The sequence below is a fragment of the Archocentrus centrarchus genome, chromosome 5, assembly GCF_007364275.1.
Source record: "Archocentrus centrarchus isolate MPI-CPG fArcCen1 chromosome 5, fArcCen1, whole genome shotgun sequence".
Lineage (NCBI taxonomy): Eukaryota > Metazoa > Chordata > Actinopteri > Cichliformes > Cichlidae > Archocentrus > Archocentrus centrarchus.
Genome location: NC_044350.1, coordinates 12,096,383 through 12,123,480, shown reverse-complemented (window position 1 = coordinate 12,123,480; position 27,098 = coordinate 12,096,383). Strand labels below are relative to the sequence as shown.

General features: G+C 42.6%; 1 protein-coding gene across 1 annotated transcript in view; it reads left to right on the top strand.

The window, feature by feature from the left end:
- plxna1b (plexin A1b) overlaps window positions 1-27,098 on the top strand; it is a 188,250-nt gene that overhangs the window by 155,482 nt on the left and 5,670 nt on the right. The window contains exons 14-28 of the mRNA XM_030728514.1: window positions 1,343-1,466; window positions 1,600-1,736; window positions 4,610-4,777; window positions 7,779-7,872; window positions 8,905-9,141; window positions 10,977-11,120; window positions 12,309-12,543; window positions 15,843-15,991; window positions 17,375-17,631; window positions 20,185-20,251; window positions 23,107-23,253; window positions 23,661-23,820; window positions 24,235-24,338; window positions 24,541-24,637; window positions 26,308-26,498. Coding sequence (XP_030584374.1) covers window positions 1,343-1,466; window positions 1,600-1,736; window positions 4,610-4,777; window positions 7,779-7,872; window positions 8,905-9,141; window positions 10,977-11,120; window positions 12,309-12,543; window positions 15,843-15,991; window positions 17,375-17,631; window positions 20,185-20,251; window positions 23,107-23,253; window positions 23,661-23,820; window positions 24,235-24,338; window positions 24,541-24,637; window positions 26,308-26,498 — 2,311 coding nt within the window. The remainder of the gene's footprint in view (window positions 1-1,342; window positions 1,467-1,599; window positions 1,737-4,609; window positions 4,778-7,778; window positions 7,873-8,904; window positions 9,142-10,976; window positions 11,121-12,308; window positions 12,544-15,842; window positions 15,992-17,374; window positions 17,632-20,184; window positions 20,252-23,106; window positions 23,254-23,660; window positions 23,821-24,234; window positions 24,339-24,540; window positions 24,638-26,307; window positions 26,499-27,098) is intronic.

Here is a 27,098-nt window from a genome sequence, read left to right as displayed (position 1 = left end):
AGCGCAGGTCAAAGGTCAGCTGCGAGAGAGAAGAAGATGTGCGCTGACTGTTGGGGAAAATGTAGACACATTGTTCTGGCTCTGACTTTGTGCTTCTGCCGCCTCTTCTACACCATACATCCTGCACACACTCAAAGTTTCTGTGACTGGAGAGAATTGGATTGCAAGAAAGTGTGGCTTTTTTTCCCCACCTAAGTCATTAAATATTCACTACATGGTTTAACTTCACTTTGAGAAAAGTAAATCATTGCCAGTAGTGAAGAAAAACAGAACCTACACTCGCTCTTTTTATTGCCTTATTAGCAGTTACTATGTGACAATTTGACATATGTTTAATTTTTTACCATTCCACATTCCACCAGTGTTATTTGATTGAGTGAGGCATAATTTATAATGTTGTCATCTTTACTAATGTACTTTCTAACCACGTAACACCAGCTCAGTGTAGCCACCTGTCATCTGGGCAATAATGATGCAAGTGAAGCTGCATTTCTAACTGAGATTTGTCCAGCATTTTAATCATGGCCTCTGTCATAGCAGGAGAACAGGGAATAAATGAAAGGGAAAGTAAAAACAATGGAAACGCACAGCATCGCAATGTGAAATTCATTGTTGCGGCCGCGCTGCAGTTGCCATGGCCACCTGCAGGGTGGATGGAAGCAGGAGAGTTAATAACTCATCTCAGGGAGGGGAAGCTGAGGTGATGTGTAGGATATGAGCTTGTTCAATTAATCAGCCTCTTTCCCTTTATCCCTCTCCCCTTCTTCTTTCTTTCTCCTTTCTTCTCTGCCTCCCTCTTTCGTTTGCACTCTCATTCATTTGCTCTAGCTAATTAACATGCAACTGTGTCTCCAGTGGGTGAAACATGAAGTGAGTGTGTATGTGTGTGTTCTCCCTGTGGGCTACACCACCATTCCTCCCCATGTTCAATCATTTCTCCTGTGGATTTTCATTTGGCTAGCCAGCGCCCAAGGCCAAGTGCGCAGCTTATGGTTCTACAATACACGCTAATGCATGAACACACACACACAGAAAACCCTTTAGTTTTGTAGCAGTCCACATTATCTCTAATAGAACATTTGCTCTGTTTTTGTTATTTTTATGAATAAGGATTAGGATGGAAGCTAATGAAATACTCATAACTATTTCAGGGTTTTTCTGACTAGACAGAGCAGAAACGAAGCATTCCTTTTTTTTTTTTTTTTTTACTGTTTTTGTGTTCTTGTTTGACCAGACGGTCTCATTATTAAGCAAACACTGAAACTGAAAACATTCATTCATTTAAATAGCGATAATTGCTCGACTTACTTCCTAACTTGTGTTTCTCTGCCCCCATTTTCAGGATTGTGTGTCGGTTAAATGATGCAACAGGTTACAGAGTGCAGGAGGCTCAGGTGGAAGTGTGTGTCAGAGACTGTAGTCACCCCGACTACAAGGCAGTATCAAGCAAGGCCTTCACTTTTGTGGTAAGTGCTGTTAATTTATATTACAACTGTGGAAAAGTGTCTTTGGACGATTTTAACAAATGTGTTTGGCACCCTCGGTGCAGTCGATAAGTGACTCTTAACTTGCTCGACCTGCTTCTGGGTCCCTCTTTAGTCCCCATATTTTACCCGTGTCCATCCTTCCACTGGGCCGCTGTCTGGAGGAACAAGGATCACTATTGACGGCAGTCATCTTAATGCAGGCAGCGCCGTGTCTGTGAAGATTGGACTTCACCCCTGCCGCTTCGAGAGGTGAGTTTATCCAGAGTACTTAGAGTATCTACAATTTGTTCTTTTAGTTCAAGTCTTTCAACCAGAAGGTTTTTTTTTTTTCTTGCGCTATACAAAGAAGGCAGATACAATAAGAAGTATTGCCATTTAGTCACAGAACTCCTGTTTATGTAAGGTTTTTATAGAGGCTGATTTCTCTGGGAAAATGACAGTTTAAACTTGTGTTGTGCTGTCGGGGAGGCAGGGGACCATGTTGATTAAAGCTCTCTAAAGAGTGGAGAGGAAGTATTTGGCCTCACTGTTTCGAGATGTTGCAATCAAATGTTTTCAATTTTAATACTGAACTGCTGTGTAAAAATGTAGCTGTTTTATTTCTGATAGCCACATAATGCAGAATATTTTTCCCCACATCCGTTACTCTTTTTTTTTGTTTTGTTTTTATCAGTCTGCCAAGTTTCCCCACCTTTGCTGTGTTTAATAATTCTAGATATTCCTTGTTTTAAATATTTGAGCCTCTTCCCTGGTGCCTTTGATTTGCAGCAGGAGTGGAAAACGCAGCGAGTAACAGGATGACCTGCGGTGCTGTAATTCACAGCAGTAGCCTTTCCCAGTGAAGCTGATATTGTTGTGCACTTGTGCTGTGAATGGCTTGAGTGCATGGCCAACATTTTCTCAGAGATATGACTATAATTTAAAAGGAATGATATGATGTTGGTGGTAATTGGTAACTCACATTTTGCTGCTTTGAACCCATGTTTGAAATATGTAAATTTTTTTTTTAGTTTTTTTAAAAATAATCTGTCTCTGTTATCTTCACTTGTCACTCACTCTGTACGAGGTTGTGCCTGGATTTGAAGAAGAGGAGACATTGATCCAATTTGATATGACTCTAATTCCCCTAGCCAAGAACTCCATTGTTTCTTTGAGTCCCTTGCTGGCGGACTTACAGCAAACTGGGCTCTGGACTAAATCCAGTCATGGATGCTGTCTGGCAGATGGCACTAAAGAAACATCACAGAAAAGATTTGTTAGCATCCTAAAAGAATCGCATAGAAACTGAGAGGGTTTATCTGATGGAAACTTCCTTGAGGAGGTGATGTTTGTGAAATACTTCTTGTTTCCATTTTTCTCGTTTCTTTGCTTTAGAGTGAAATCTATATAACGCAGGTGTTTTTATTATAGAGGTTTCATTCTCTCGGGCAACAAGTGACAGGTTAAACTAATGAGCTTGGACCCATCAAGTTCTTTTTATATCATATCAAAAGCAAAAGTAGAGGCCAATTTAAAGCTCTGTAGCACATCCCGAGAAAGGTGAACATAATAGTCTTGGCCTTTCATTCACTGAGCAGCAATAACCTTTATGGCCAAAGTAATGAACTGGTTGAGTCTATCTCTTTAATGTGTCTTTGTATTCAGTGGGCCCTCCGCTTTAATCAAAACCTATTTACCCCGAGTCACTCATCCTCTTATCTCCCTGTGCAACCCCTTTTCTTTTCCTTTTCCCTTTCCCTTTCTGTATCCCCTTCTGGCTTCTTTTGTGTGGCCGCAACCTTGTCAAAAATACGTACGCAGCACCACAGGCACTCTTGACGGTGACAGCGTTGTGAAAACTGTTTCCATGGAAACGCGGCACTAGTGGAATGTGGAAAAGCTTTTTTTTTTTTTTTCCTCTCATTCGTCCTTCAATTTTTCCATCTGTCTTCATCCCCTCTTCAGCAGCCTCTCACTCTGAGGACCCTGTAAAACAAAAAAAAAAAAAAGCCTCCCGGGAAAGCGGCAGCAATGTTCAATAAAGACGCCCAATACGCCCGTTCTTGTTCAGTTGCCAAACCCCAAACGAGATCCATGCGAGATGCTGGGACAAAGAGGCAGCCATAGGTTTTTACTCTTTCATCTTCTCCGTCTTCTGTCTTTATGTGGATTTTACTTTCACGCCAGATAGTGGGGGAGGATTTGTGTACAGATCAGCTTGCTCCTCTCATGTTCAAAATTTCATACTGCGCCACCTGCCATCATCATGTCTGCACCACTCATACGCAGCCTTTTGCGCACTCTTTCAGTGCTTTGTGGGGCGTTAGCAGACGACGACTGACACAAAAAACATACTTGAGCAGAGTTAATCTTCTGCCTGTGAATGGCATTTATATGGAAATTTGCAAACCACCACATGGCACACTTGATCAACACACTGTGCACATGCATGGGTAAGCCAGCATAGGTTGCGATCCCCACCACTCCTCTTCCAGCAGTGTCTTCCCTTGATGGGGAGGGGAAGGTGGATTGAGCCACTGGAGTGGAGCACAAAGTTTCTGGCAGCAGCGCAAAGTTTCACAGCAGGTCACAGCTGGCTGGCTGTCTGCAAGGGAGGGAGTTACATCACACAGAGAGACAACCAGCCTGATCTGCCACTTCAGATCTGTTAGCCAGTGAAAGCGAAGGAGGGAAGGAGAGACAGACTGAGAGAGAGAGAGAGAGAGTGTGTGAGGGCTTTGAAGTACAACAGTGTATGATTCTGGCTGATGAAACCACGGCTGGACAGACTGAAAGATGTTGGCCTTGTGAATATGCGACAGTCATCGTTGTGTGTGTGTGTGTGTGTGTGTGTGTGTGTGTGTGTGTGTGTGTGTGTGTGTGTGTGTGTGTGTGTGTGTGTGTGTGTGTGTGTGAGCCTGCATTTTTTTTAATACATCTGATAAATATTTTAAGAATTGAAGAGATGAAAATGGTTTCCTTCCTGTGCCATTGTGTTTTTCTATGTGGGGCTCCAAAAACGCAAATTCTTTCCAGGAACGTCGAGCATAAATCCTTAAAACTCAGCCGCTATAAGACAGTCTCAGACCTTTGCATGTAACTTCTTTTTCTATTGCCCTGTCCTACATCTCCTGCACTTTCAGGCGGAGCAGCAAGGAGATAGTGTGTGTGACCCCAGCTGGCCAGGCCACAGGCCCCACCCCTGTCATGGTGGACATTAATTCTGCTGAGCTGAGGAACCCAGAGGTCAAGTTCAGTTACACAGAAGATCCCACTATCCTCAAGATCGAGCCTGACTGGAGTATTGCCAGGTAAGGAAGCAATCAGAGCTTTTCCCTGTACTACACCAGGGACAACATGGACAAACATTTCGTATGAATGTGCCTTTGAGCAGGCGGCACGTGCTCTTTGGAACACTCTTGTGTTTTTTCTGCATCGCATAGAAGCATATAGCAAACTAGATATAAGAATGCATATTCTGTTCATTCCTAGTGTTTACATAGTGTCTCCCAACCCTAAAATTGATGAACACCGAACAAGTTAGAGCAGTTGTTCGGAAATGGAAAAGTATTGTCGTGAGTTACTGTATTTTTAATGTTTTTGCTTTACCATTTAGCTCGCTCGTTCATATGGCTAACTATCATCGCTGTATAATACATCAGCGTGTCATGTAATGACTTCACTATCTATAATTTACACCAATACAGTGTTTTATCTACAATTCTGCTTGATGTACCTACATGAACAGAACAAATACAAACACATGAATGCATCATCAATCTCTGGTGATTGTAGAGTCAGTTATTGGCTTTTTTTCAAGGAGCCAACTAAACTCAAATATGAGCTTTCTGGAGAGGTATTCTGCCAGCATATTCCTTCTCCATTGTCACACTTGTTTTACTTTCCAAAAACATATTATTTATTCAGTTTATCTTTATGTTTCAAAAGTAAATCTTTGAATGCAGGAACAGCAGTCAGGGAGGCTCCTGAAGCAGTGTGCTGCTAGTTGATGAGCTGCAGCAGAGATGTATCTGTAAATATTACTTGACTTATTGAAATGAGACTACATAGCCACAGGAAGATTTCCTCCTCAAACACAAGCTGTGTTGTGGAGGGGAAAAAAAAAAAAAAAAAAGCTTGGAGCTTCCACATGCTAATGGGCTCACAAGCATGACCTAGAAACTCCCATACTTCTCAGCTGAGAAATGAAGCCTGCATATACACACGAACACACTCTTGACTTGCTTATTTACTTCAAAAGTACTGTATAGTTCCAGGAACTTGTCATACAGTTTATTTTCTTCTTTTGAGTGTGTGTGTGTGTCTGTGTTTTGGTGGCTTTTACTTAAAATGACTGAATAAAAGTTAGTATACAGCTCAGAAAGTATGTTCAAATGTAAATGCTGAACCAAAAAAAGCCATAATGTCAAAATCAAAACTCAGTTGCACCAAGATACCGTTCACTTTGGCGTCGGATTTCTCAGTTTTTAGTCACTTTTCAAAAGTAATTCTGTATTTCCTGCAGATAATTCACATAAAAAGCTTATCAGGACAATGCATGGGAAGAGCATGGTGATTGAACCCTGGTAAATAAAAGTGAATTAGTTGTTCTCAGATATTTATCTGAAAGTATCTCCCCTTAGGACGTCCTGAGCTTTCCACCAGACGCATTGTCTGTTCAGAAAGTATTACATTCCTCCACTGCATCATTGCAGGGGGACTGAGGTGAAACTAGAAGCCCCCCTGCAAGAAGACAAAATCTCTCATCATGCGAAAGAGGTGTGAGCGGTTGAGGAGTCTAATTTGGAGTGGAGTGAATAAAAAGTTGAGGAGAAGGAGAAGGAAACGGAGAATGAAAGCACTGTCTCCAGCCTTGGGGCTAAATAACCTCAGCACTCGGCTTGTGTTCGGTGTTTTACTCAGTGCTCCCAGAGTAGGAGTCGCATGGTTCTCCAGGCCATTTCTGCTTTTTATTTACCAAGCTATTCTGTCGCCGTGTCCCCTTTGGTGACCCCGTTCCTGGAGCTGTTTCAAAGAGCGCCGATTCTCTCTTGTCATAAACACAAATTTGACACGACAGAGATTTTGTCTCGTTCCTTCAGGAGCAGTTTCTTAGATTAACAACACAGACACATGGCTTTGCAGCAGTTGCATGACACTACAGCGTGTTTACACAGAGTAGTACAGTGTACATAGTACATCATGTAGTGCACATTGTGCGGGTGGAAAAGATTATCCTCATAGAAATATTGTTGCTATGAAGAGTCTATGAATTTTTTTTGCGTTTGCCCAATATAACGACAGCTGTATTTTTCTGTTCTTCCATCAACATGTGAAACTAACTACAGCAGACTCTGTTCAGCCCCTGTCGGCCCTCTTCAAACCTCTGAAAAGCTCCAATCTTTCTCTTGCCTGAGGCAGTTTTCTTGTCCTCCTAGCTTCTCAGACCCCATGACCCGCTGAGGGACAGTTTTACTTCAAGCCTTGAGACTGGCCTCACTTCCATACCTGCACTTGCTTCATTCGTCCTCCCTAAAAAAAAAAAAATCATCATGGAGTGCGTGCAGTTGGGTGGGTGGGGTGTTTAAACTATAGCCTTGTCTGAAAACTTGCAACATACAATTGAGTGTTTAATTTCTAATTTTTTTAAGTATTTGGGTACTCACCGTAGCTCTGGGTTTCTTTCGTCTCCTATCTCCACTCCAGTTTTATATGCTAGTTGTATGCTAACTTATTTAGCTGCTGTCAGAACACCTCACATCAGATAAAGTTCAGCATCGCAGGCCAGCAGAGGCTGACGAGAAGGCGGTGTGGGGGGAATAGGCCCCTCACCTATATTAGCCATGTCTCTAGTGGTCAGCGTCACATAGATCTGAATAGGTCACAGGTGTAAAGGTTACAGAAAATGTCAGATCACTGACACCGTTGCAGTTGCCATGTATATCTCATACCGCTTTGCAGCTTCAGTACACTCTGATCATATCTCCCCTGGCTCTCAGGGTGTGGTATTGGGAGGCCAAAAGCTTTGAGTCCTCATGAGTAATGCGACATATCCACCTGTTCTTTGCTGCAGCCTGTGTACCTGTTTAAACAGGCTTATTTTAACATTAAGGTTTTAGCAGTGCTATCATTTCCTGAAAATGGGTTTCCATGAACATCTTTGCTCACACAGAGAATGTATTTATCTACTGAGAGGCCTGCTGGACAGCAGTCGGGGATGCTTTAATATGGGCAACATAAATGCATGTATAATAGTTTGTTTTGGGGTAATTTTTTGTCTTGATTAACTTTATGTTCATCATTTCTTTTTAGTGGAGGAACCATGTTGACCATTACTGGAAGTAATCTGGCCACCATTAAGGAGCCGAAAATGAGAGCCAAGTATGGAGCTGCCAAGTCCGAAAATGTGAGTGCTTGGACAGAGACACCTGTAAACACTTTTTATTTCACATTATAAATGCACTGGTTGGGGAAGGGAGATGGACCAAAGCCCATATAGACCACAGGTCTCTCTTTCACACTGTCTTCACGCTGGCTCTCTCTCTCCTTTTCCATGAGAGAAAAAAAAAAGGTGATACCACACACACACTCCAGGGACGCAGACACACACACCTGACCCATCGGTCAACCAGCCAAGGGCCCGTTTTCTGTTTGTTTTTGATGTTGAATTTCCTTTTAGCAGTTTAACCTTTGAAATGTCAACCAGCAATAAAGTAGCTCTGGCAAATCCCCCTCTCTTCACCTAGCACCATGGGGCTTAGCTAACCTTTTTCCTACTCTCACTCTTAGCTAAAAGTAAAAATATCCATTCTTTTTCCCTGGTCCCACCTCTCTGCAGTAATTTTTATTTTCCTTAGTGCTTCTATTGATCTATAAACACAATTTATATCACTTTATACCTCTGTGATCATGCACTTACTTTCTGTATGTGCCATATAGAACATAATGCGTGGCTTTAATGTGCTGTGTTATCAGCAAAGGTCTCTATTGCTGTATTGTGTTATCAGCTGTGGGTTGACCTCTCTATTGTCTGTCTACCATTGCAGTCTAATTTCCTCTACGGTGACTGATTTAGGTGTCGAGCCCCAAGACAGATTTCCAGATGATATCAACTCTGATTACAACACTGATGTTATTAAAGCAGCCTCTTCCTCATTGTGTCATTACTGAAACATTTAATCACTCACTTCATATAGCCCTGTTTCAGCTCTTATGAGTATTGTTGATTATGTTTGAATTAACAGGTCTTTTATGTAAAGATTAAAACAAATTACCTGTTTTAATTTAGAAAGGTTGTTAAATAGGAAATGAAGTCACCCTCTCAATCTGAACTTCTTCTCATGTTCTCTGCCCCCCCCCCCTTATTTTTTGCCCCTTTTTCTCACGCCTGTGTTCTTAATTTGCCCATCACCTTTCCTCCTCTCTGTTCTCTCTCCAGAACTGTACAGTTCTCAACAACACAGTGATGGTGTGTCTGGCGCCCTCTGTGGCTGGATCTGACAAGGGCTTCTCGGAGGTGGGAAGCAGTCCTGACGAGATTGGCTTTGTCATGGATGACGTGCGCTCTGTGCTGGTGGTAAACGAGACCTTTAGTTACCACCCGGACCCTGTGTTTGAACCTCTGAGCCCCACTGGCATGCTGGAGCTGAAGCCCAGCTCACCACTCATACTCAAGGTAAATTGCCTTGTGCTCTTAGCATTGATCTGTTTTGGCCTTGTTCAGCTTGGCTTTTCTTTACATCCATCACATTCTTTCTCTTTTTATTTCTGACTTTACTCTGGACCTTTTATTTCCTCTTTTCCATCAAGTCTTTTGTCTTTTTTATGACTCTCTGCATGTTTTTTCTTCTCGAGTCATTCCAATTCTCTTTTCTGTCTTGTTTTAGCCTCTTCTGTCTCTTCTTCCATCACTTTTTTACCCCCACATAGTTCACCTGGAATGGGTGAGAGAACTGTGTTGTGGGTTGAGTTTATAGTTGTTTAGCATTAAAGCGTTTTATGAAAGGTTACCCTTCAAAGGTGAGGCATGAATGTCCCCATATCCCAGGACTCCAGGACAAAAGAAGGTTAGCAGAGTGCTGGCGTTCACTTGACACACAAGAAGACAGTAATAGCAGATCGGAGTTTGCCAGCAATATTGAGTATTGTCAACAGCGTTGAAAGATCAATCTCTCAAATAGTTATTGGGGGGAAAAAAATGCAACCAGAGACCTCCCAGTCAGCATCCAATGCAGCTGATAAGACATTGACAAGCATTTGAACTGATCTGCTCCAGACATTCTATATAGGCTCTTTCCTCCCTCCATTCTCTCGTTTTTCTTTCAACACAGCTTTCTTTTAGATGTGTGTCAGCCTTGAGAGATGTGATTTCTCCACCTGCTGTCTCCATTGGGTTTTAGAGACCTTTAAAAAAAAAAAAACTTTCTTTTAAAACACCCCCTTTAAAATCAGTTGGAAAGGGAAGTAATGTTTATAAAGTGGGCCCATGCATTGCTGTGCCACCTGCTCAGATTTTATATGATAACTTCTAAAGAGAGACTTCACAGGCATGTTTACTCTAAGCCATAGAGGCAGCGCGCATTTGAATCCAGAGCGAATTTACCCCTCCCACTTACGCTGTCTTTTGTCATTTCACCTCTCCCCTTGAACTTCAAAGGCTTTCAGGAACGAGGGAGGAAATTATCATGCAATTTCATGGAAAACTAAAACCTTTTTTCTCTCAGCCAATCTGGATGGAGTTATAGAAATTAAGACTCGTGACTCTCTCCTCTGTAACTTTAAATATCATCGTAATGAAATGCTCTGATTGCCTTGCCACGCTCCGGGTTAAAAAACAACAAAAAAAACAACAAAAAACTGTAGAAATAAGCCGCACAGAAATGGCATCCTATTAAATAATTGCAGACAAATTAGAAGTCCATCAAAATTTTCCAGCAATTAATTTCCCCCACTCCGGAAAGCATAGAGAGTAAGCATGAGTGAAGGGTAGGTGGGTTCTTGAAGGTGGCACAGAAGCAAAGCAGAGAGCTCTCTAGAATTTATGTGTTGGGCTCAATACCTTTTATGTGCCCAGCACATTTTTTTTTTTTTTTTTTTGACTCTTTGGGCAGCTTCCTGTGATCCCAGCCCTCAGATGAATCAAAGAAAGAGATTAGTGTAAGAGTTAGTGTGTTAGATTAAAGGAAAATAGGTAGGGACCTCAAAAAAAAAAACTATCACACTAACAGTCATGTTCATAGACAGTTTAGCCCACGATTTTGGTTGTTTTCTCTGCGAGGTATTATCTGGCAGCATCACGAAGTAGTACTGTTGCTATGGTTACCTACATTTTATAGTACCTTGCACACCGGGCAGTGGATGAACTGTTGATATTTGCCTCCAAGCCAATCACAGACCAGTATTTTACCGTGGTCACGGCACCTGCTACTTTGCATTTGTGTGGTTTCTCTATTTCTGTCAACTACCATAGACGTGACTGTATGTAAGTAACTTAAGTGTGTCTGTTTCCAGGGTCGTAACCTAATTCCTGCAGCCCCGGGAAATGCTAAGCTGAACTACACAGTGCTGATCGGGGAGACGCCCTGCATTCTCACCCTGTCTGAGAGCCAGCTGCTCTGCGAGTGGCCTAATCTGACCGGAGAACACAAAGTGACTGTGAGTGAAACTTCAGGTCGATCTACATTTCTGAAACGTTTTCCTTTTGTGTGATGCGTGTCTCTCTTCCACCACTGATTTTTTTCACACACCGAGCAGATCGCTGTGCCATCCGGGTTTTAGGGTTTGGATACAGTTATACAAAACTTGAAAAAAAACTTTAAAGTTACGTTTATTTTACGTTAAGTACCTGTTATTTCATCAACCTGCTTCATTTGGTTTTTTGGGTTTTTTTTTGGTAATTCATTCCATTGCTGGTGCATCTGGCTTTCACATTTCTTTCAGCCTGTCAGCCTATTTTCCTCTATAGCCCCTGTTCCCTCTGCTGTTTCCGCTGTGCTATTCATCACCCTTCTTTAATGTCAATCCACTTCCTGCCTTTTTATTCATTCATCTCATTCTTTCTTCCCCACCCATCAGACTTAAATCTCCTCAATTACTCCAGATTTCCTTTACCCATTCATATAGCTGCAAGCAGATGAACACACATATCCCTTTTCTTATACACTGGCAGCATTTGCAACTGTATTTATGTCTTAGAGGCTTTTGATCAGTCTGGTTTTGGCTGGCATCCTCCTTCGGATTTCAACAGTATTGATATTGAATAGAGACCAAAAAATGGCTAGTGGGTGTGAGAGGTCTATGTCTATTTTTACCCTCCTCTATTTTGTATTTCATAGACTTAAGCCAGTTAAAGATGAAATAAAAGGAGAACAAAGAAAAGGGGAAAAAACCTATCCAAATGGGGTTTTTTATTCCCATTTTCTGCAAGCAAGAACTGTCTTGATGTGATATGGTTGAAAGTAATATGTGTGCATGTGTGTGTGTATATATGTGTAACTGAAGTAAATCTGTATGTCTTCTGCTTATTCCAAGAAATGGCCCCAACGCACAGATGTTGACACCTACTGCCAGATATAGATACGTGTGTTAGGGGATTTTAGGCTGCGCTTAGGAAATTGGAATACATTTTGATTGAGTTGTAGGCCTAAAATCATCATGTGGTATACATTTATAATTTATAGTTTATTCCCTAGTTGATGAAAAGAAGTGGTTTGCAGCATCTGCGTGGAGCTCTTTCACATACTGTCACAAATAACCTGCTTTTGTTCTGTGTATATGTACGCTCTCTTCCATCCGCCTGCTCTCCAGGCAAAATAGTATAACTCTTCTGAATGTGTTTTGTAGGTGCGTGTTGGAGGCTTTGAATACTCACCAGGGACACTGCAGATCTACTCAGACAGCCTCCTCACCCTGCCTGCCATCATTGGTATCGGAGGAGGTGGTGGACTGCTCCTGCTGGTTATCATCGTGGTTTTGATTGCTTACAAGAGGAAGTCGCGGGATGCCGACCGCACTCTCAAACGATTACAGCTGCAGATGGACAACCTGGAATCCAGGGTGGCCCTTGAGTGCAAGGAAGGTGAGTCCAAACAAAACCTGTGTGTCAGGGGTGTGACGCTAGCCGCTCAAACCCAGAAAACCCACTTTTATAATGCTGGTGTTTTCCTTGTTTCTTTTCATTTCTTTTCCTACTTTCTTCTCTTCATCTGTCTCTCCAAATAACTCCCATGCCTCGAAATAACTTTCTGTAAATCTCTCCCTCGCTGCAGCTTACCTCAAAAAGCTGAACAACTTCCATTCAGTAGTCCTATCCATTTCTCTCTCTGCGCTCTCTCTCCCGCTCTCTATTTCCCCCTCCCTCTCGCTGCCAACTGTCCCTCTGCTGTTAGGTGGCAGCGGTGTGTATGTGTGCGTGGGTATTGGTGTGCTTCCAGAGGACTACTTTGATCTGTGCCAGCCACCAGATGTTGGCTCTCCACCCCATGAGAGAGCCGCCTGGCTGGCCTCACTAGCATCCACACTGAGAGAGGGGGGGCTAGATGGAGGTTAGATAGAGACAGGGCACAGAAGTGAGAGATTGTAAGGAAGGAGTGGTTTGGCAACAGCTGAAGCAGGGGGAGAGATGGAGAGAAACTTACACACCAGTACATTAGCATATATTCATTTGGCAGGAGACGGCAATGGATTGAATGAGAGTCTGCTGATGCTGTTGTGGGTTTGTCTGGCAGGAGGGAGAGAAAAGCAGATGGGGGTGAAAGGAAGGAGAATACTGATAACTATGATCATTGCAATGCGTTTGCATTAGAGATCACTTCACTTGTTGCTCTGCTTTGGTGAATGTCAAATATAGTAATGTCATTAATTTATTGTAGTTACTTAAAGTTGGCTCTGTGGCTTTTATTGAACACAAAAACATAGGCATTCGATCAGAGGTAAATTGAGTTCTAGCGATATAACATTGAATCTTAATAGTGTCGAGGCCAGATTTAATGCCACACCTGTATATCTGGCTAAACTACTTATGGTCAAGTTGCATTGTGGTTCATGTAGGTTCATGTAGGTTTTAATGAAAAAAAAAAATGACTGCTTGGTATACAATAACAGCTTGATTGATGCTGATTCCTTTTCTAACTGCCTGCTGCAAGTCAGAGAAAGATATAGGTGTGCGGTGTGCAGTCTAGGACCCATTCCTACAGCTTGTGTGTCAGCTGAATATGTCATTGGCACAATAGTTACATCTGTCAGAATTATGAAGTAAGTTGTAACGGTAATTACATTTACGACTGTATTCCCACAACCTGGGATTATCTGATCAGTATATTTGTTTCCTTGAGTCATAACTGCCAGTCATCTGCTCACAGGATGATTTGATGGTTTGTTTTTCTTTGTGTGCAATTCGCCCATCTCACCTAATGCCTGCATTTTCATGTCCTGCTCTTTTGCAACTACTTGCAATCACACAAATCTATACTCACTCTGCAGGTTATACTGTGATTGGCTGGTGTGTGAGGCTGTGAGTCCATGTACCCTGACCCTGTCTGTCCCTCTCTGTCAGCACTGTCTGGAAGATGACAAGAGGATAGATTTGGAGAGGGGCAGAGTAAAGGAAAGATGTGGCAAATGAGAGGTGGGGGGGGGCATAGAAGAAGAAAGGGACAGGAAGATTATGGGGGGGACAAGAAGGAAAGAAATATTGGAAAACATTTTAAAATGGCAACAGAGTGTGTAGTTGGATGATAAATATTTAGTGGTAGACAAAGCTGGGCAGACAAATAAGAGGACAACGAGGAGAAGTGACAATAGGAGATGAATATGGGATGATAGAAATTAAGTCCTTCTATCAAGAAAGGCATAGCCAAGAGACCAACTAAAATATTAGACTTGCATGGAGGTGGAGGGGGTAAGAAAAAGGTAGCGAGGGGGAGAAGGAGGGCCCTAGGAAACTAACGGGACAAATGAGAGAAAGATGGAAGGATGTAGTTAAGAAGAGGTAACCATAAGGGGGAGAAAGGTGACCTCTAAGATGTCACTTTGAAAGGAGGAAGGGAGGGAGAAAAAGAGAGATTAGAAGAGAGGGACAGGGTGACACAAGCCATCTGTTAGTCTGGGCTTTGCTTCGTTATTTGTTTGAGTTGTGTTTCCATGTGTTAGTGTATTTTGGATGACGCTATAGGGCGCGCACACACATACACACACACAGTTGTGCTCATAGAACCATATAACTGTATATTTTCTCCTCAAGGGAGTTTTATATGTATAAAATAGATTTAGAGCAGTCCACCACAACCATTAGCTATATACACTACTGTATGTGATGTGTGTGAGAATGGATTTGATCCTATATTTTCCCTCTAGATGTGGCTCGTGAAGGCAATGGAGTATAGAGAATGGGGTCAGAACACACACTTTGTGGGAATGGAAAAAGTGTGAAAACATTGACATGTGCATTCACATAAATCATCTGGGCACAGGGTTATGTGTTCAGCTGTGGGGTACAACAGGAAAAGTGTGTGTGTGTGTGTGTTTGTGTATGCGTGTGTTTGTGTATGGCTGCAGGAATACAAGCATGAGAGGTGGTGGTGTGTAATGTGTGTGTACTCACAGGCTTGCATTCCTGTGTGCAACTGCATCTTGAACTCCCCTCCAGCCACTGAACAGCACCAGAATCCTTCCTCTATCAGCCCTCTCCCTCCCGCTTTCTTTGCACTCTTAGCACAGAGTGATCCCATAAGGCTGCTTTTCACTGCTGCTCCTTGAGACACCTCCACCTTCTCTTCCTATCATTCACATTCCTTTTTTCTACTCTTCAACAGGATGTTTCTGAACAATGGATTGACAGCATGAAGTGTCAAAGCCAAGACACGCTGTTTTTTTGTTTTTTTTAATTTTAGGTGTGATTCTTTTGCAAACTATGGTTCTCTTTTCTGTATCCTTTTTTCACCCCAAGGTTTGTCAATTTAAGAACACAAATTAAAGTATTTAAAATGATATTGAACACCTTTAAAGTCATAATGCCCGGCTTTACACCTTAGTAGATGCTCTTTTGCCATTCGACTCCATGTAGACACCAATTAGAAGGTCTCAGTTTTCCTGGAAAATGTTTCTGTCGCAGATGACGAGATGTGCAGTGGCTGGTTTGGGATATATAAGAAACAAAAGCGTGACGAGTCATAGTCATCAACTGTGTTTAAATGAGTGCTTTGTGTTGTGCAAGCGCAGACAGTGCTAAACACCACACAAAACACCACTTAGTGCCCAATGTGTCATCAAAATCAAGTAAACGGTCCTAGAGATTACATCTGTTCCTGTGACATTCACGTCTGCTCTTTATTTAATCTTGAGAAGTGTGTCTTAAGCATTTCCTTGTCCTTTTCCCAGCCTTTGCAGAATTGCAGACGGACATCCACGAGCTCACTCAGGAGCTGGATGGAGCAGGAATCCCCTTCCTGGACTACCGCACCTACGCCATGAGGGTCCTCTTTCCTGGGATTGAGGACCACCCTGTGCTCAAGGAGATGGAGGTACGGGTCAGTAGAGAGCGCCCAGCATGCATGCATGCACACACACACACAGACAAACACAGGATGAATGAAAGAATGAACATTATATAGACTTTATGTGGGTGAGATTTGAAAATCATATCAGAGGTGGAATATCTAAATCCAACAGAAACCATCTTCAGCTGCTTCTTAGTCAAGGGCAACAGGCAGAAGAGGGTTCAAGTCCACGCTAAAATAAAACGTGGGTACAAGTAACTCTCAGGACAAACTCTAGTTTCATGTAATGCACTTAAGGAGTGGCTGTTTTTTGGGGCAATGTCTGAGCTCCACTAAGACTTGGTACAAGTGATAGATTGCCTGTACAGGACTGAGCCTGTTTGAGGCTCCTAAAAAAAAAAAAGCAATATTCACATGTTCAATAAAACACTCTCCCCTCTACTACTGTTCGTTTCTCAAGAGGAAACACTCCATTACTCACATGAACTCAAGCAGTGTGGACAGTATAATGCAGCACGCACCTGTACCTCTGTCATTTCTCTGTACATTACAGTATCCCACATACATTTACATGGAAAACGCAGGCACGGTCACCTGACATGCATGTAAGGTTACGACTGCAGAGACAAGCTTTTGAGGAATTCACTATCTGCTTGTGTTATCAACTGTATTCCAAAGGGATAGCGTAGCGCAACATTGGATTTTCATTTGGATGGCCCAGGCAATCACAAGCCACAATAGTGTGCTAGCAGGCAGATCAATTTCTTATTACTGCCTAAAGCTCACATTCTCACTTCAAACCTCACTTTTTTTTTTTTTTTTACCTCAGAAGGTGAGACCTGCCAGTTACTTTGAAAGAAGAGGAGAAAGGGATGAGAGTGAGGGTTGAAGGATAGAGTAACCTGGTTCAACAGTAGGTAGTGAGGCAAGTTTGTAAAGTTAGAGCGCACTGTTTCCTGGTTGTATGAGGAAGCATGTAAATAAAGCACACGAGGCTCTTTGTTCCTGTCATTTGATATATCCCATTTTAACACATACTCGTTAATCCATTTCACAACTATAAAGCACAACCAGTTCCTTTCATATCCTCCCTTTCACTGTGTTTCCAATCTTTTTATGTCTCCTTACCTCACTTTTTTTTTTCTATATCACTATCTTTCACCTCCTCTCTTTTCTACCTTCCCTTTCTGTCTGGCACTCTATTTTCTCCCTTTCTTTCTCCTTTGTCTTCTTCTGCTCTGTGAATTTTATGCTTCCTTAACACTACCGCCATCCCCTCCTTCCATCGACACCATTCACTTTATCTTCTCCTTCTCCTTATCAACTGGCTGCTTCTCTTTTCTTTATTCAACACTCCTCCCGATTCTCCTGATTCTCCTTCCCCTTCATCACCTCCATCCCCCTTTCCTTCAGGTACCTGCCAACGTGGAGAAGGCCCTGACCTTGTTTGGCCAGCTACTGACCAAAAAGCACTTTCTGCTGACCTTCATTCGCACACTGGAAGCACAGAGGTCCTTCTCCATGCGAGACCGGGGCAATGTGGCCTCCCTCATCATGACAGCATTGCAAGGGGAGATGGAGTATGCCACCGGTGTCCTCAAACAGCTCCTGTCCGACCTCATCGACAAAAACCTGGAGAGCAAGAACCACCCCAAGCTCTTACTCAGGAGGTACAAAAAGAAGGGGAGGAAAGGGCTTAAAACCTGACTTGAACAAAAACATGTCACACGTGCACCAATGGGGGTTCAAGTTTGAGGTTATTTCTCTTTGTGGGTGTGCTGTGTGTGTTTTCAAGAAAAAAAAAGTGTTGCTATTTTTCCCTGTCGTCACATGCAAATCATCCACATAATCAGAGCCATCATGGCAGTAAAATAGGAAGAGGAGAAAATAATAGAAAATAGATTCTGTGTCAGAGTGTCAAGAGATTTATTGTCCCAACTTACAGCTAAAGTTAGAGGGGTGGAAGGCAGGGGACAGTGACTGCAGCTTTTAGAGGCCTATGTGATGTTACCTCCTCTCTATCTTTCACCCCTGTCCCTGTCAGAGAGGATTACACTCCTGAGCACACATACACTCCCAGTGGAGCCACAGTCAGACATACCGCTCTCTCCTCTCTCACAAACACACTGAGAAAAGTAAAGAGGGGGGAAAAGTACAAGGGATGGAGGGGATGCAGAGAGCGAGAGAGAGAGGAGGATTTGCAAGAGCTGGTGTGAAGAGTAAAGAGAGTAGGGTTTGGTAGAGAAAGGGGAAATGTAAGCAACAGGAGAGGGTAGAAATGAGATGTGAAAAAGGAAAAGGCAGTGAGATAAAAGTGGCTGAAGTATAAGAAGGTAGTGAAACAGTGATTGACAGAAAGAGAGGGCAAAATGGCTGGAGGGAGACTCAGGCTAGAGGGAAATTGATGAAGGGTGAAGCATATAGGGAGAGGAAGAAAGAATAGGAATGCTGTTGGAAGGTAGAACAGAGCAGTGTGGTGAGAGAGTAGATAGGCAGAGGGAGAAAAGAGAAGGAAGGAAAATGAGCTGCTGCTGACAGCCAGGCAGAAAAAGATACACATATTTAAGGAAAGACACAATTAGAGAAATGGCCTGTCTCCAAATAAATTGGAATTAGACATTAAATGATAAAAGAAAAAAAAGTTACTTTTTTTTTTCTTTGCCTACTCCTTGGAGAGATATTTAATTAAAAATCTAATCAAATAAATGACTCTCAGCCAGTGTGCCTGTGTGAAGCCTTTTCCAATCCCCTCTTGGGGCGTGTGGTCACAACACGCTGTCCCTGCTAACTACACTTGCCTCGGGAGCTGGCGTTAATAAGCTCGGCAATTGTTACACACGGTTCACCCTGTTTAGGTCTTTTTAACTCAATAGATAGATGTAATAGTCCTCTCCCATGTGGATCTCCACCTTCTTTGATGAAATTTTGCTCTTGCATTGGGTGCAGTTGTTTTGTGCTGTATGTTATGAGCGTAGATTCACTGTTTGCGTGGGGCTGGGGGAAAAAAATGCATCACCTGGGATGTAGATTACAAGTTAGCAGTGATGTCGCGTGCCCAAAAAACACGTTTTGTCCAGGTTTATTCGCCCGCTTTGCTTTCTGTACCTGCGTTCTCTGTTGCCTCGTCATTCAGTTGGTATTTTGCTGACAGCCATGAAAAAAACAAAGCTCCACATACATTCAGTAAACCCAGCAGTCAAACAGGAAGGTTTGAGGAAGCGTAGGAGTTCATGTCTCATTTGTGCTACAGGCCTTTATTGGTTTCACTACTACATTGGCCTAGTTTCCCGAGTTTCGGATTTTCTGGCCGATTTAATGGCCATGAAAAGTTTTTCAATGTAATGTACCTTTCTTCACCTTTCACACACACACACACACAGCACCATCCTAATGACCAAAAGACTCATATTTACTCTAAGTATTGGAATGTGGCCCAGTTAGATAACCCAGTAACACAGGCGCACCCCCATCTATCTAAGGAAAAGCTAACAACGGATAATTAAGGCATCTTCCTGTTTCTAATGTGAAAAGGAGAAAGCATGAAAAGTTTTTCTCTTCTTTTTTTTTTTTTTGCCCCCCCCCCCCCCCCCCCCCCCCCCCCATACCCAGAGCGCTGGTGTCCCTTGCAGGTATTTAACAAATTAGACACAATATGTCCGTTAATTACGATGCCTTTTAATTGCTCCGTTTTCATTTCATTGACTTGTTGCTCGTGTGTTTGCTTGACACACGCACGTGCGGAGGTTCCCCTCATTACACGGCAGGTTTGTGATTAACGAGAGAAGTTAGCGAATTATAGTAATTGCCGTGTTTTTAATGAAGATGAGTGGATTTGCCTAGAGGTAGGAAAAAAAATGTGAAGAGGGGATGAAACAATGTAAGAAACTGAAGGATTTGTTTTCCCACATTACTATATATTTCTTTAAGGCGGGGGGGTTAGGGGGGCTTTTGTTGTCTGAAGATGTTGTCACTTGGATGTGTAAGCAAGTGTCAAAAGCCTCCTCCCCTTAATGTTATTTTATTTTAATTTAATAAATCTTATTTATTTATTGTAGCACAGACTATAGCTAGGAGGTGGGTGAACCCCCCCAAACCTCCCAATATCTTGTACAGAGGTCCTAGGCTCCACTTGTGGCACATTTTTTTCTCTCCGTTATTTCCAGTTCACCCTCACCCATTGCCCTCTTCTTTCTCTCTCCCCGTTCCTTTCATCTCTCTCCCAGGACGGAGTCGGTTGCTGAGAAGATGCTCACCAACTGGTTCACCTTCCTGCTTTACAAGTTCCTCAAGGTAAAATTGTCACACAGGCACACACAGATACACGCCGGCTCTGAAGCAGCAGCATCACTGCTGGCGTTTGAGAATTGAAAAATGTCCTGCTAACGCGCGCACACATTCACAGCTGCAGCATTAGATAAGGCGGAGGCAGCAGGATACCTATCCCTTACCTCTGCCTTTCATGTGGTAAATTCTTCTTTCTACCAATTGAGGAATCTGCAGAGTCTGAAGCACCGTTCAGACACAGCTGGCCATGTTGTTGTGATCACTGTGGACTGTCACAGTAACCTGTCCTTTCTTTGTGTTCCTAGCTTGATTCTTTTAGAGCCAGGAAAGTGTCTGTGCCTGAATGCATGCTTGTGCGTCTGGATGTCTCTTCAGACAGTTGGGGCTTATTAAAACAGGAAGCTACACATCTTACACAATTGCATTCTCTTATTTCTCTCTGTCTGTCTTTTTGAAATCTTCTCTCTGATTTCATATCACAGGGAATCACCAAGGCTTAAAATATGTTAAATTCTTGTTTCCACACACATTCTCAACATTCAAACAATGCTGCAGCTAATCAGTTAGCAGCGGGGCCTTAAACCCCCGCCAGGGCAGGCATTCTGGTGGACAAGAAACCAGCCAAGCCCAGAGGGATCCCAGTTAGCATCTGTGTATGTGAGTGTGTCAGTTCTGGTTGTGCATGCATGTGTGTCTTGGCTCCAAATTAGAGACTGGACAGCGAGAGTGTGGTTCAGTAAAAGAGGGAGTGGGTTATCGGAAAAGCTGTTAGAGATTTTTTTTTTTTTTTTTTTGAGCAGCTGTGTTTATGAACTTTAGAGAAGACAAAAAATAACAGAACGGACACAAAAAGGTGGAAGAATGCAGAGATAAAAGGGTTAGAAAGAGAAAAAAGAGGGCAGAGATGGTTTTGGAGGGTTTAACGGGTGTGTAGGGGAACTATGGGTGGAAAAAAGAATACTGAAGCAGAGAGCTGCTGTAGTTAGCAGCGAGATTACCAGCCTAGCTTTCATCCAACCTTTGCAGTTCGGTGCCTTTCTTTCGCCTGTGTTTTTGGGGAGTAACATGAAAGAAAGGCCTGGAACAATTTCAGAGTTCAGCCAGGTGTAAATAGAGATGGGTAAAGGTCAAGTAGTTGTTCAAAGGGACAGAAGAGATGGAGCTTTTACCTACAAACTAACAGGAGATAGAAAAAAAATTCCTTTCATCCATTACCTTATTCTAAGGATTCACTTATCCTCCTTTGCTCGTGTGGGATCGCATGGTGGCTCTTATTTCTGCACCACAGGTTCTGTTTGCTGCTTTAGGTAAAAAAAATTCAGACCGTTTCTAAAATGAGTAATTAAATGAATAAATGGCATACATTATAATTATTGCAAGAGGACACTGAAGTCAAAACCACAGTATAGCAAAGCAAAATGTGCACACGACACAGTGCTTTGATAAACTTAAAGCATCAGTGCTGCTTTTCCACACTGGCACCATTTGAAGGAGACAGAAGGACTGAGACGCAGCGCAGAGCCGGTTTGTGTGCTGCTAGACAGAGAGGACGTCTGCCAGTGTGCTGTGTTTTCACCATAGGAGGCAGGCAGTGCTAGATTATCCCACAGAGTTCATCTGACAGCTCACCAAGATGACTGACTGGCGTTGATGCATGAACGTGTCCAACGAAGCTCGGAGGGCAGCACTTGCAGCGTTCGGCTTTGCCTCTTGGCACAAAGCTGCGGACTGAAGTAATAAAATGCGAATCACCGGTTTAAAAAGCATTAACGTGAACAACATTAATAGAGCGTGAACATTTCTACATACTTTTACAAATATATTTTTTTTTCTGGTGCTGTTTCAGTAACGGAGACGGTCTCATTTCATGTTTACATCATCAGTTCTGTCTGCAGTGATAAATGTGTGCTCGCCAAATAGCTTGCTGAGATCAGAGAACAGCGCAACATTGCAGGACTAAGTTATTCTAAACAAGCCAAGATTAAGATAGATTATCTAAACCAGTAATTCCCAGTCTCTCTGACCTCTGCCCTCCCAAGTAATTTAACCATATTGCCATGCTTACTTATCAGTGTGCTTAATTTGAAGGTCAGATAATATAAACCTAACCCAATGAGTGAAAAGCCAAGGGGAAAGGGATGCCACTGAGATGCAGTCAGAAATTCCAAATACTCTAGCTGCAATGAGTGCAGTGTTAAAATATTAACAGAAAGTCAGGAAAGGTGGCAAATAACACCTGTAAGGAGAAAATAAGAAGCTGTATAAACAGGCAGCACTTAGTTTGAACGACTGAATGAAAAAGAGGTGAAAGAGAGAGAGAGAGAGAGAGTGAAGAAAAGAGAGACAGGGAGCCCAACATCCCAGCGCTTGTTGCCCATTTGACACGTCTCGCACACCAAAGTGCTTCTCCAAGCGTTTTTCACCCCTCAGTCGTTAACCTTCTATTAACTCCTCCATCAATTGCCACTCACTCACACTCACACTTTCTATAATTTCTCTCCTCCTTGCTCACACACACACAAATAGTGGCTGTTTTTTCTTCCCAAGGTGGAGACACAAGGGAGAGGCTGGAGGTTGTGTCAGGGGAGCAAAAAAGGGTTTATGTGTTGTTCTGTTTTTAGTGTGCTGTTAGCCAACACAAGCCATGGCCTTGTCCTTTACTGCTTCGCCTGTGGTTGGCTTAAAGAAGATTAGAAATATAATTGAAGAGTTGCTCTGCAAAGCTATGCACTTTCTGCTGTTGTGGGGTTTGTTTGGCCTGGAAAGTTCTTGAACAGTTGCTTTTTCAGTTTCTGTCCTTTTACTTCACTTCATCTATCCTTTTCTCACTTTTCCCTCCTTTTTTTATTTTATTTTTGCAGGAATGTGCCGGTGAGCCTCTCTTCATGCTGTACTGTGCCATGAAGCAGCAAATGGAAAAGGGACCGATAGACGCAATCACAGGAGAAGCCCGCTACTCTCTCAGCGAGGATAAACTCATCAGACAGCAAATTGACTACAAGACTTTGGTCAGTACTCATCTATACTTTGTGGACACAGAAACATTTGGTTCTGGAGGAGGTCATGAAGCAGATGCATGCTTACAACTGAAACCACACATTGATGCAGATTTGATATCTGTCCAGTGTTCTTGAAAAGTCTTTTCTCATTTCCACTGTGATTTAACATCAAAAAAAGTGGAAAACCAGTGGGATGACTTAATGAATGCCTATATTAATAGCATAAATAGCTAGTTGTGCATCCTTCTACACTTGAACACTGATTCTGAGATGCTGTATGAAGTGTTTCTTTTCAGGTCAAACATGACCACGGGGGTCATGCTCTCCCACATCAATAGTTATTGCTTCCAGTCTGTGCTGACCCTCCGGTCTAAATGTAACCTGTGCCTTTTCCCTTCTGCCCTGTGCCTTTGTAGACGCTGCACTGTGTGAACCCAGAGAATGAAAATGCTCCAGAGGTGACAGTGAAGAGCCTGAACTGTGACACGGTGACACAGGTGAAGGAAAAGCTGCTGGATGCCGTGTACAAAGGGACGCCTTATTCCCAGAGACCAAAGGCCTCAGATATGGACCTCGGTAAGGAGTCGGAAAGCATGTACTGCATACAAACATCAAATTGCATGTATACTCATAAGGAACAGGTGCACTGCTATGGGAGATAAAGAGGGGGTTGTTTTAAGAGCTCTCTGACACTTCTGACAGGAGTGGCAATTCTGATTCTTAAAAAAAAAAAAATCAAGTAATGTGCTTAAAAGTCACTAAAATTATGAGCTGCATTTATTCCAGATTTAAACTAATTACTGCACTTGATTGTCTGCTTTTGTTTTAAGTCACAGAAACATGACTTATTTTCAGAAGCGGCAGTTTATGGTGAAAATTGATTGGCATGCCTAAAAGGGGGCCGCTGAGTCTTATATGAGTCTTATATTTGTGTTCCTTTTATATTAAACAAGCACAACCTTACACGCCACCCCTATGTGTGTCTGACAGAATGGCGACAGGGCAGGATGGCTCGCATCATCCTTCAGGATGAAGATGTCACCACTAAGATCGACAATGACTGGAAGAGACTCAACACGCTAGCTCACTACCAGGTAACCAACCAACTGCTTAATGCAGCACAAATCCCACGAGGCTATGTTGGAGTAAAAACTCCTCCTTCATTTGGCTGCGTATTCTTATATTCATGCATGTTTTGTTATTAGGTTGCAAATTAAGATGAGAAGTCTGTAAAGTAAAGTCCATGTGAGCATTGTAAAAGTTAATAATAATCTGGCTGCTGGTTGAATGTTTCAGGTGACAGATGGCTCAGTGATTGCCCTGGTACCCAAACAGAACTCAGCCTACAACATCTCCAACTCCTCCACATTCACCAAATCCCTCAGCAGATACGGTACGAAAGAAGGTGTGTGTGTGTGTGTGTGTGTGTTTTGTATGTGGGGAATTATAGAAATTCTGATTTGTGTGGATTTTTTAGATTGTTTCTTTGTGTATTTGTGGTAAAAGTTGTTCACAAGGAGAACCGTTAGAAACATTATTCGGAACCTTTCATGTCTTAATTTGGCACCTGCCTGTGTCATCCATATTCAGCAAATTAGTTCTGCGTTATGCTTTTCATGTGTAGGTGATCTAGACCTTGCTCCAAACTGGTCCACAATATTGTTTTCAATTTACAGTGTGTCCACTAGAAGAAGTTGAATATGAAATTGCTAATCAAATATTTGTTTGCCTTATCAGTAATATATTAAATTTATCCACACAACGTTTTATCCCAGCTCCAAACCTTTGAAATTATTGTGCCTCTGTGCTTGTAGAGGACGGCACCATCAGTGGGTTGTTTACTGGCTGTCTTGTGCTTCATCAACAATCACTTAGTCTCCAGTTCTGTCCGTTGATGCCCTCCCTTTTTATCTGGCATACATATATTCATATGTGATAAATTATTGCAGGTGTAATTCATTAATTTACACTAACGACTGTCAGACATATTTTGCCACGTAAGTAAAAATTGTTTGATGTGTGCATTCAGCCAAAAAAAAAGGCAGATCAAGAAAATACAGCTGTTTTCCATCTGCTTACTCACTTAAGCTGCTTCTCCTTGTACATGGCCTTCCTTCTTCTAAATCAGGGTGTAAGACCCCCCCACCCCACCCCCCCCATATACCCTGCCTTTGAGCATGACCATGCCTTGATGTCAGAGATAGTTGTTTGGCACTGCCCTTGTACACATGATTATGCACGAGATTGTCGAATGATCCCTTAGCCTTAAACATCTGTTCTAACATTTGCCTGGCTGCATTGAGGTCACACACAGGAAACGATAGCACATCATAGCCGAGGCGCACTGAAGTTGTAACACAGGAAAACCTTTGAAAAAAGTTTCCTCTTATGTTTTAAATTCAAGTATTTATGTGTGAAGTGAAACAGTCACAGGAAGAACAGCATATGTTTGCAAGCTAAGGCTGTCCAGATACCATCAGCTACATTTTAAGGACTGATTTAATGCTGTGAAGTGGACTTTAGTTTTTTTTCATCCCTCTCTGGTCTACAGTAACTCTGCTCCGAAGTCCTGCCACTGTGCCATACGCATAAATACTCACTAACACGCCAACATATTTGCTCTGAACTTGTGTCCTGACAATTTCAAACCCTTCAATCCTTTACCGCTTTGTCACGCAAGTGACAAGCATTCAAACTGGAAGCGTAATACTCTGTGTCACAGATATGACATCAGTGTCCGACAAAAGGAGAGAGGGAGCAGGTGAGGGAGTGACAGACAAATTTATTTTGCAGTGAAAGAAAGACACGGAAGTAGAAAAAGCTGTCACATTTCTTTAAAGTGCTTTAAAGTTCACAGTGAGATTTTGCTTTCTTCAGCTATGCCAGATATTTTATTCATGTGCCATTGGTTTGTTTTTTTTTATATTTACAGTTTAAATTGTTTCTCCTTGAAATGTGATTAAGACAGCATGAGCTAGAATTTATAGCATTTAAAGCAGAGTGGCATGAAAGTTTTGGCTCTTTGACTCAGCTCTCCGACGTGTCTTCGTTACCTCTGTGCAGAAAGCATGCTCAGGACAGCCAGCAGTCCAGACAGCTTGCGTTCCCGAACACCTATGATCACCCCTGACCTCGAGAGCGGCACCAAGCTGTGGCATCTGGTGAAGAACCACGACCATTCAGACCAACGGGAGGGGGACAGAGGGAGCAAGATGGTGTCTGAGATCTACCTGACCAGACTGTTGGCCACCAAGGTAAAAAGAAGCTGCATATTCACACAGACACTCTGAGCCAGAACCCCACATCCCTGTCATGTAGCCCATTTCCACCAGCAGCCCCTATTGACCTTTGTTTGGTGGTGGTCTCTAAGCTCATTAACATTTTTCGTAACCTTTTCCACAAAGACACACATATGCAGAGTCTTAATTAGGAGGTTGACCTTTGACTATTGAGTTGTTTGGTTGGTGTTACTGGGCCCTCTGTTGGTGGCCTCGGGGCTTTTAGGCCCAGGCCAGTACCCTGCGATCATTATTCACCTAATTCCTCCATGTCCTCCAGACCACACTGTGGAAGCTGCTTCGGTTTTTATGCAGCACATGTCCTCAGATGACAATCAGAAAGGTGCGTTTAAAGTGTGGAGTTCAAGTGTTTGTGTTGATATTCTGGAAAAGCAAACTGCAGTCGATTTGTATTTCCTCCCTGAGTTAGTTGTTAACCACCATGGAGCAGAGTGTGACTGAGCCTCCATCTCTGCTAAATTGGGTTGTGAAACAAGGGCTGCAACCAAGAAACTATTTTATTTGCTTTAACTGCCGAAGGTGGGAGAGCATTAAAACCTTTCCAGAGCTTTCAGT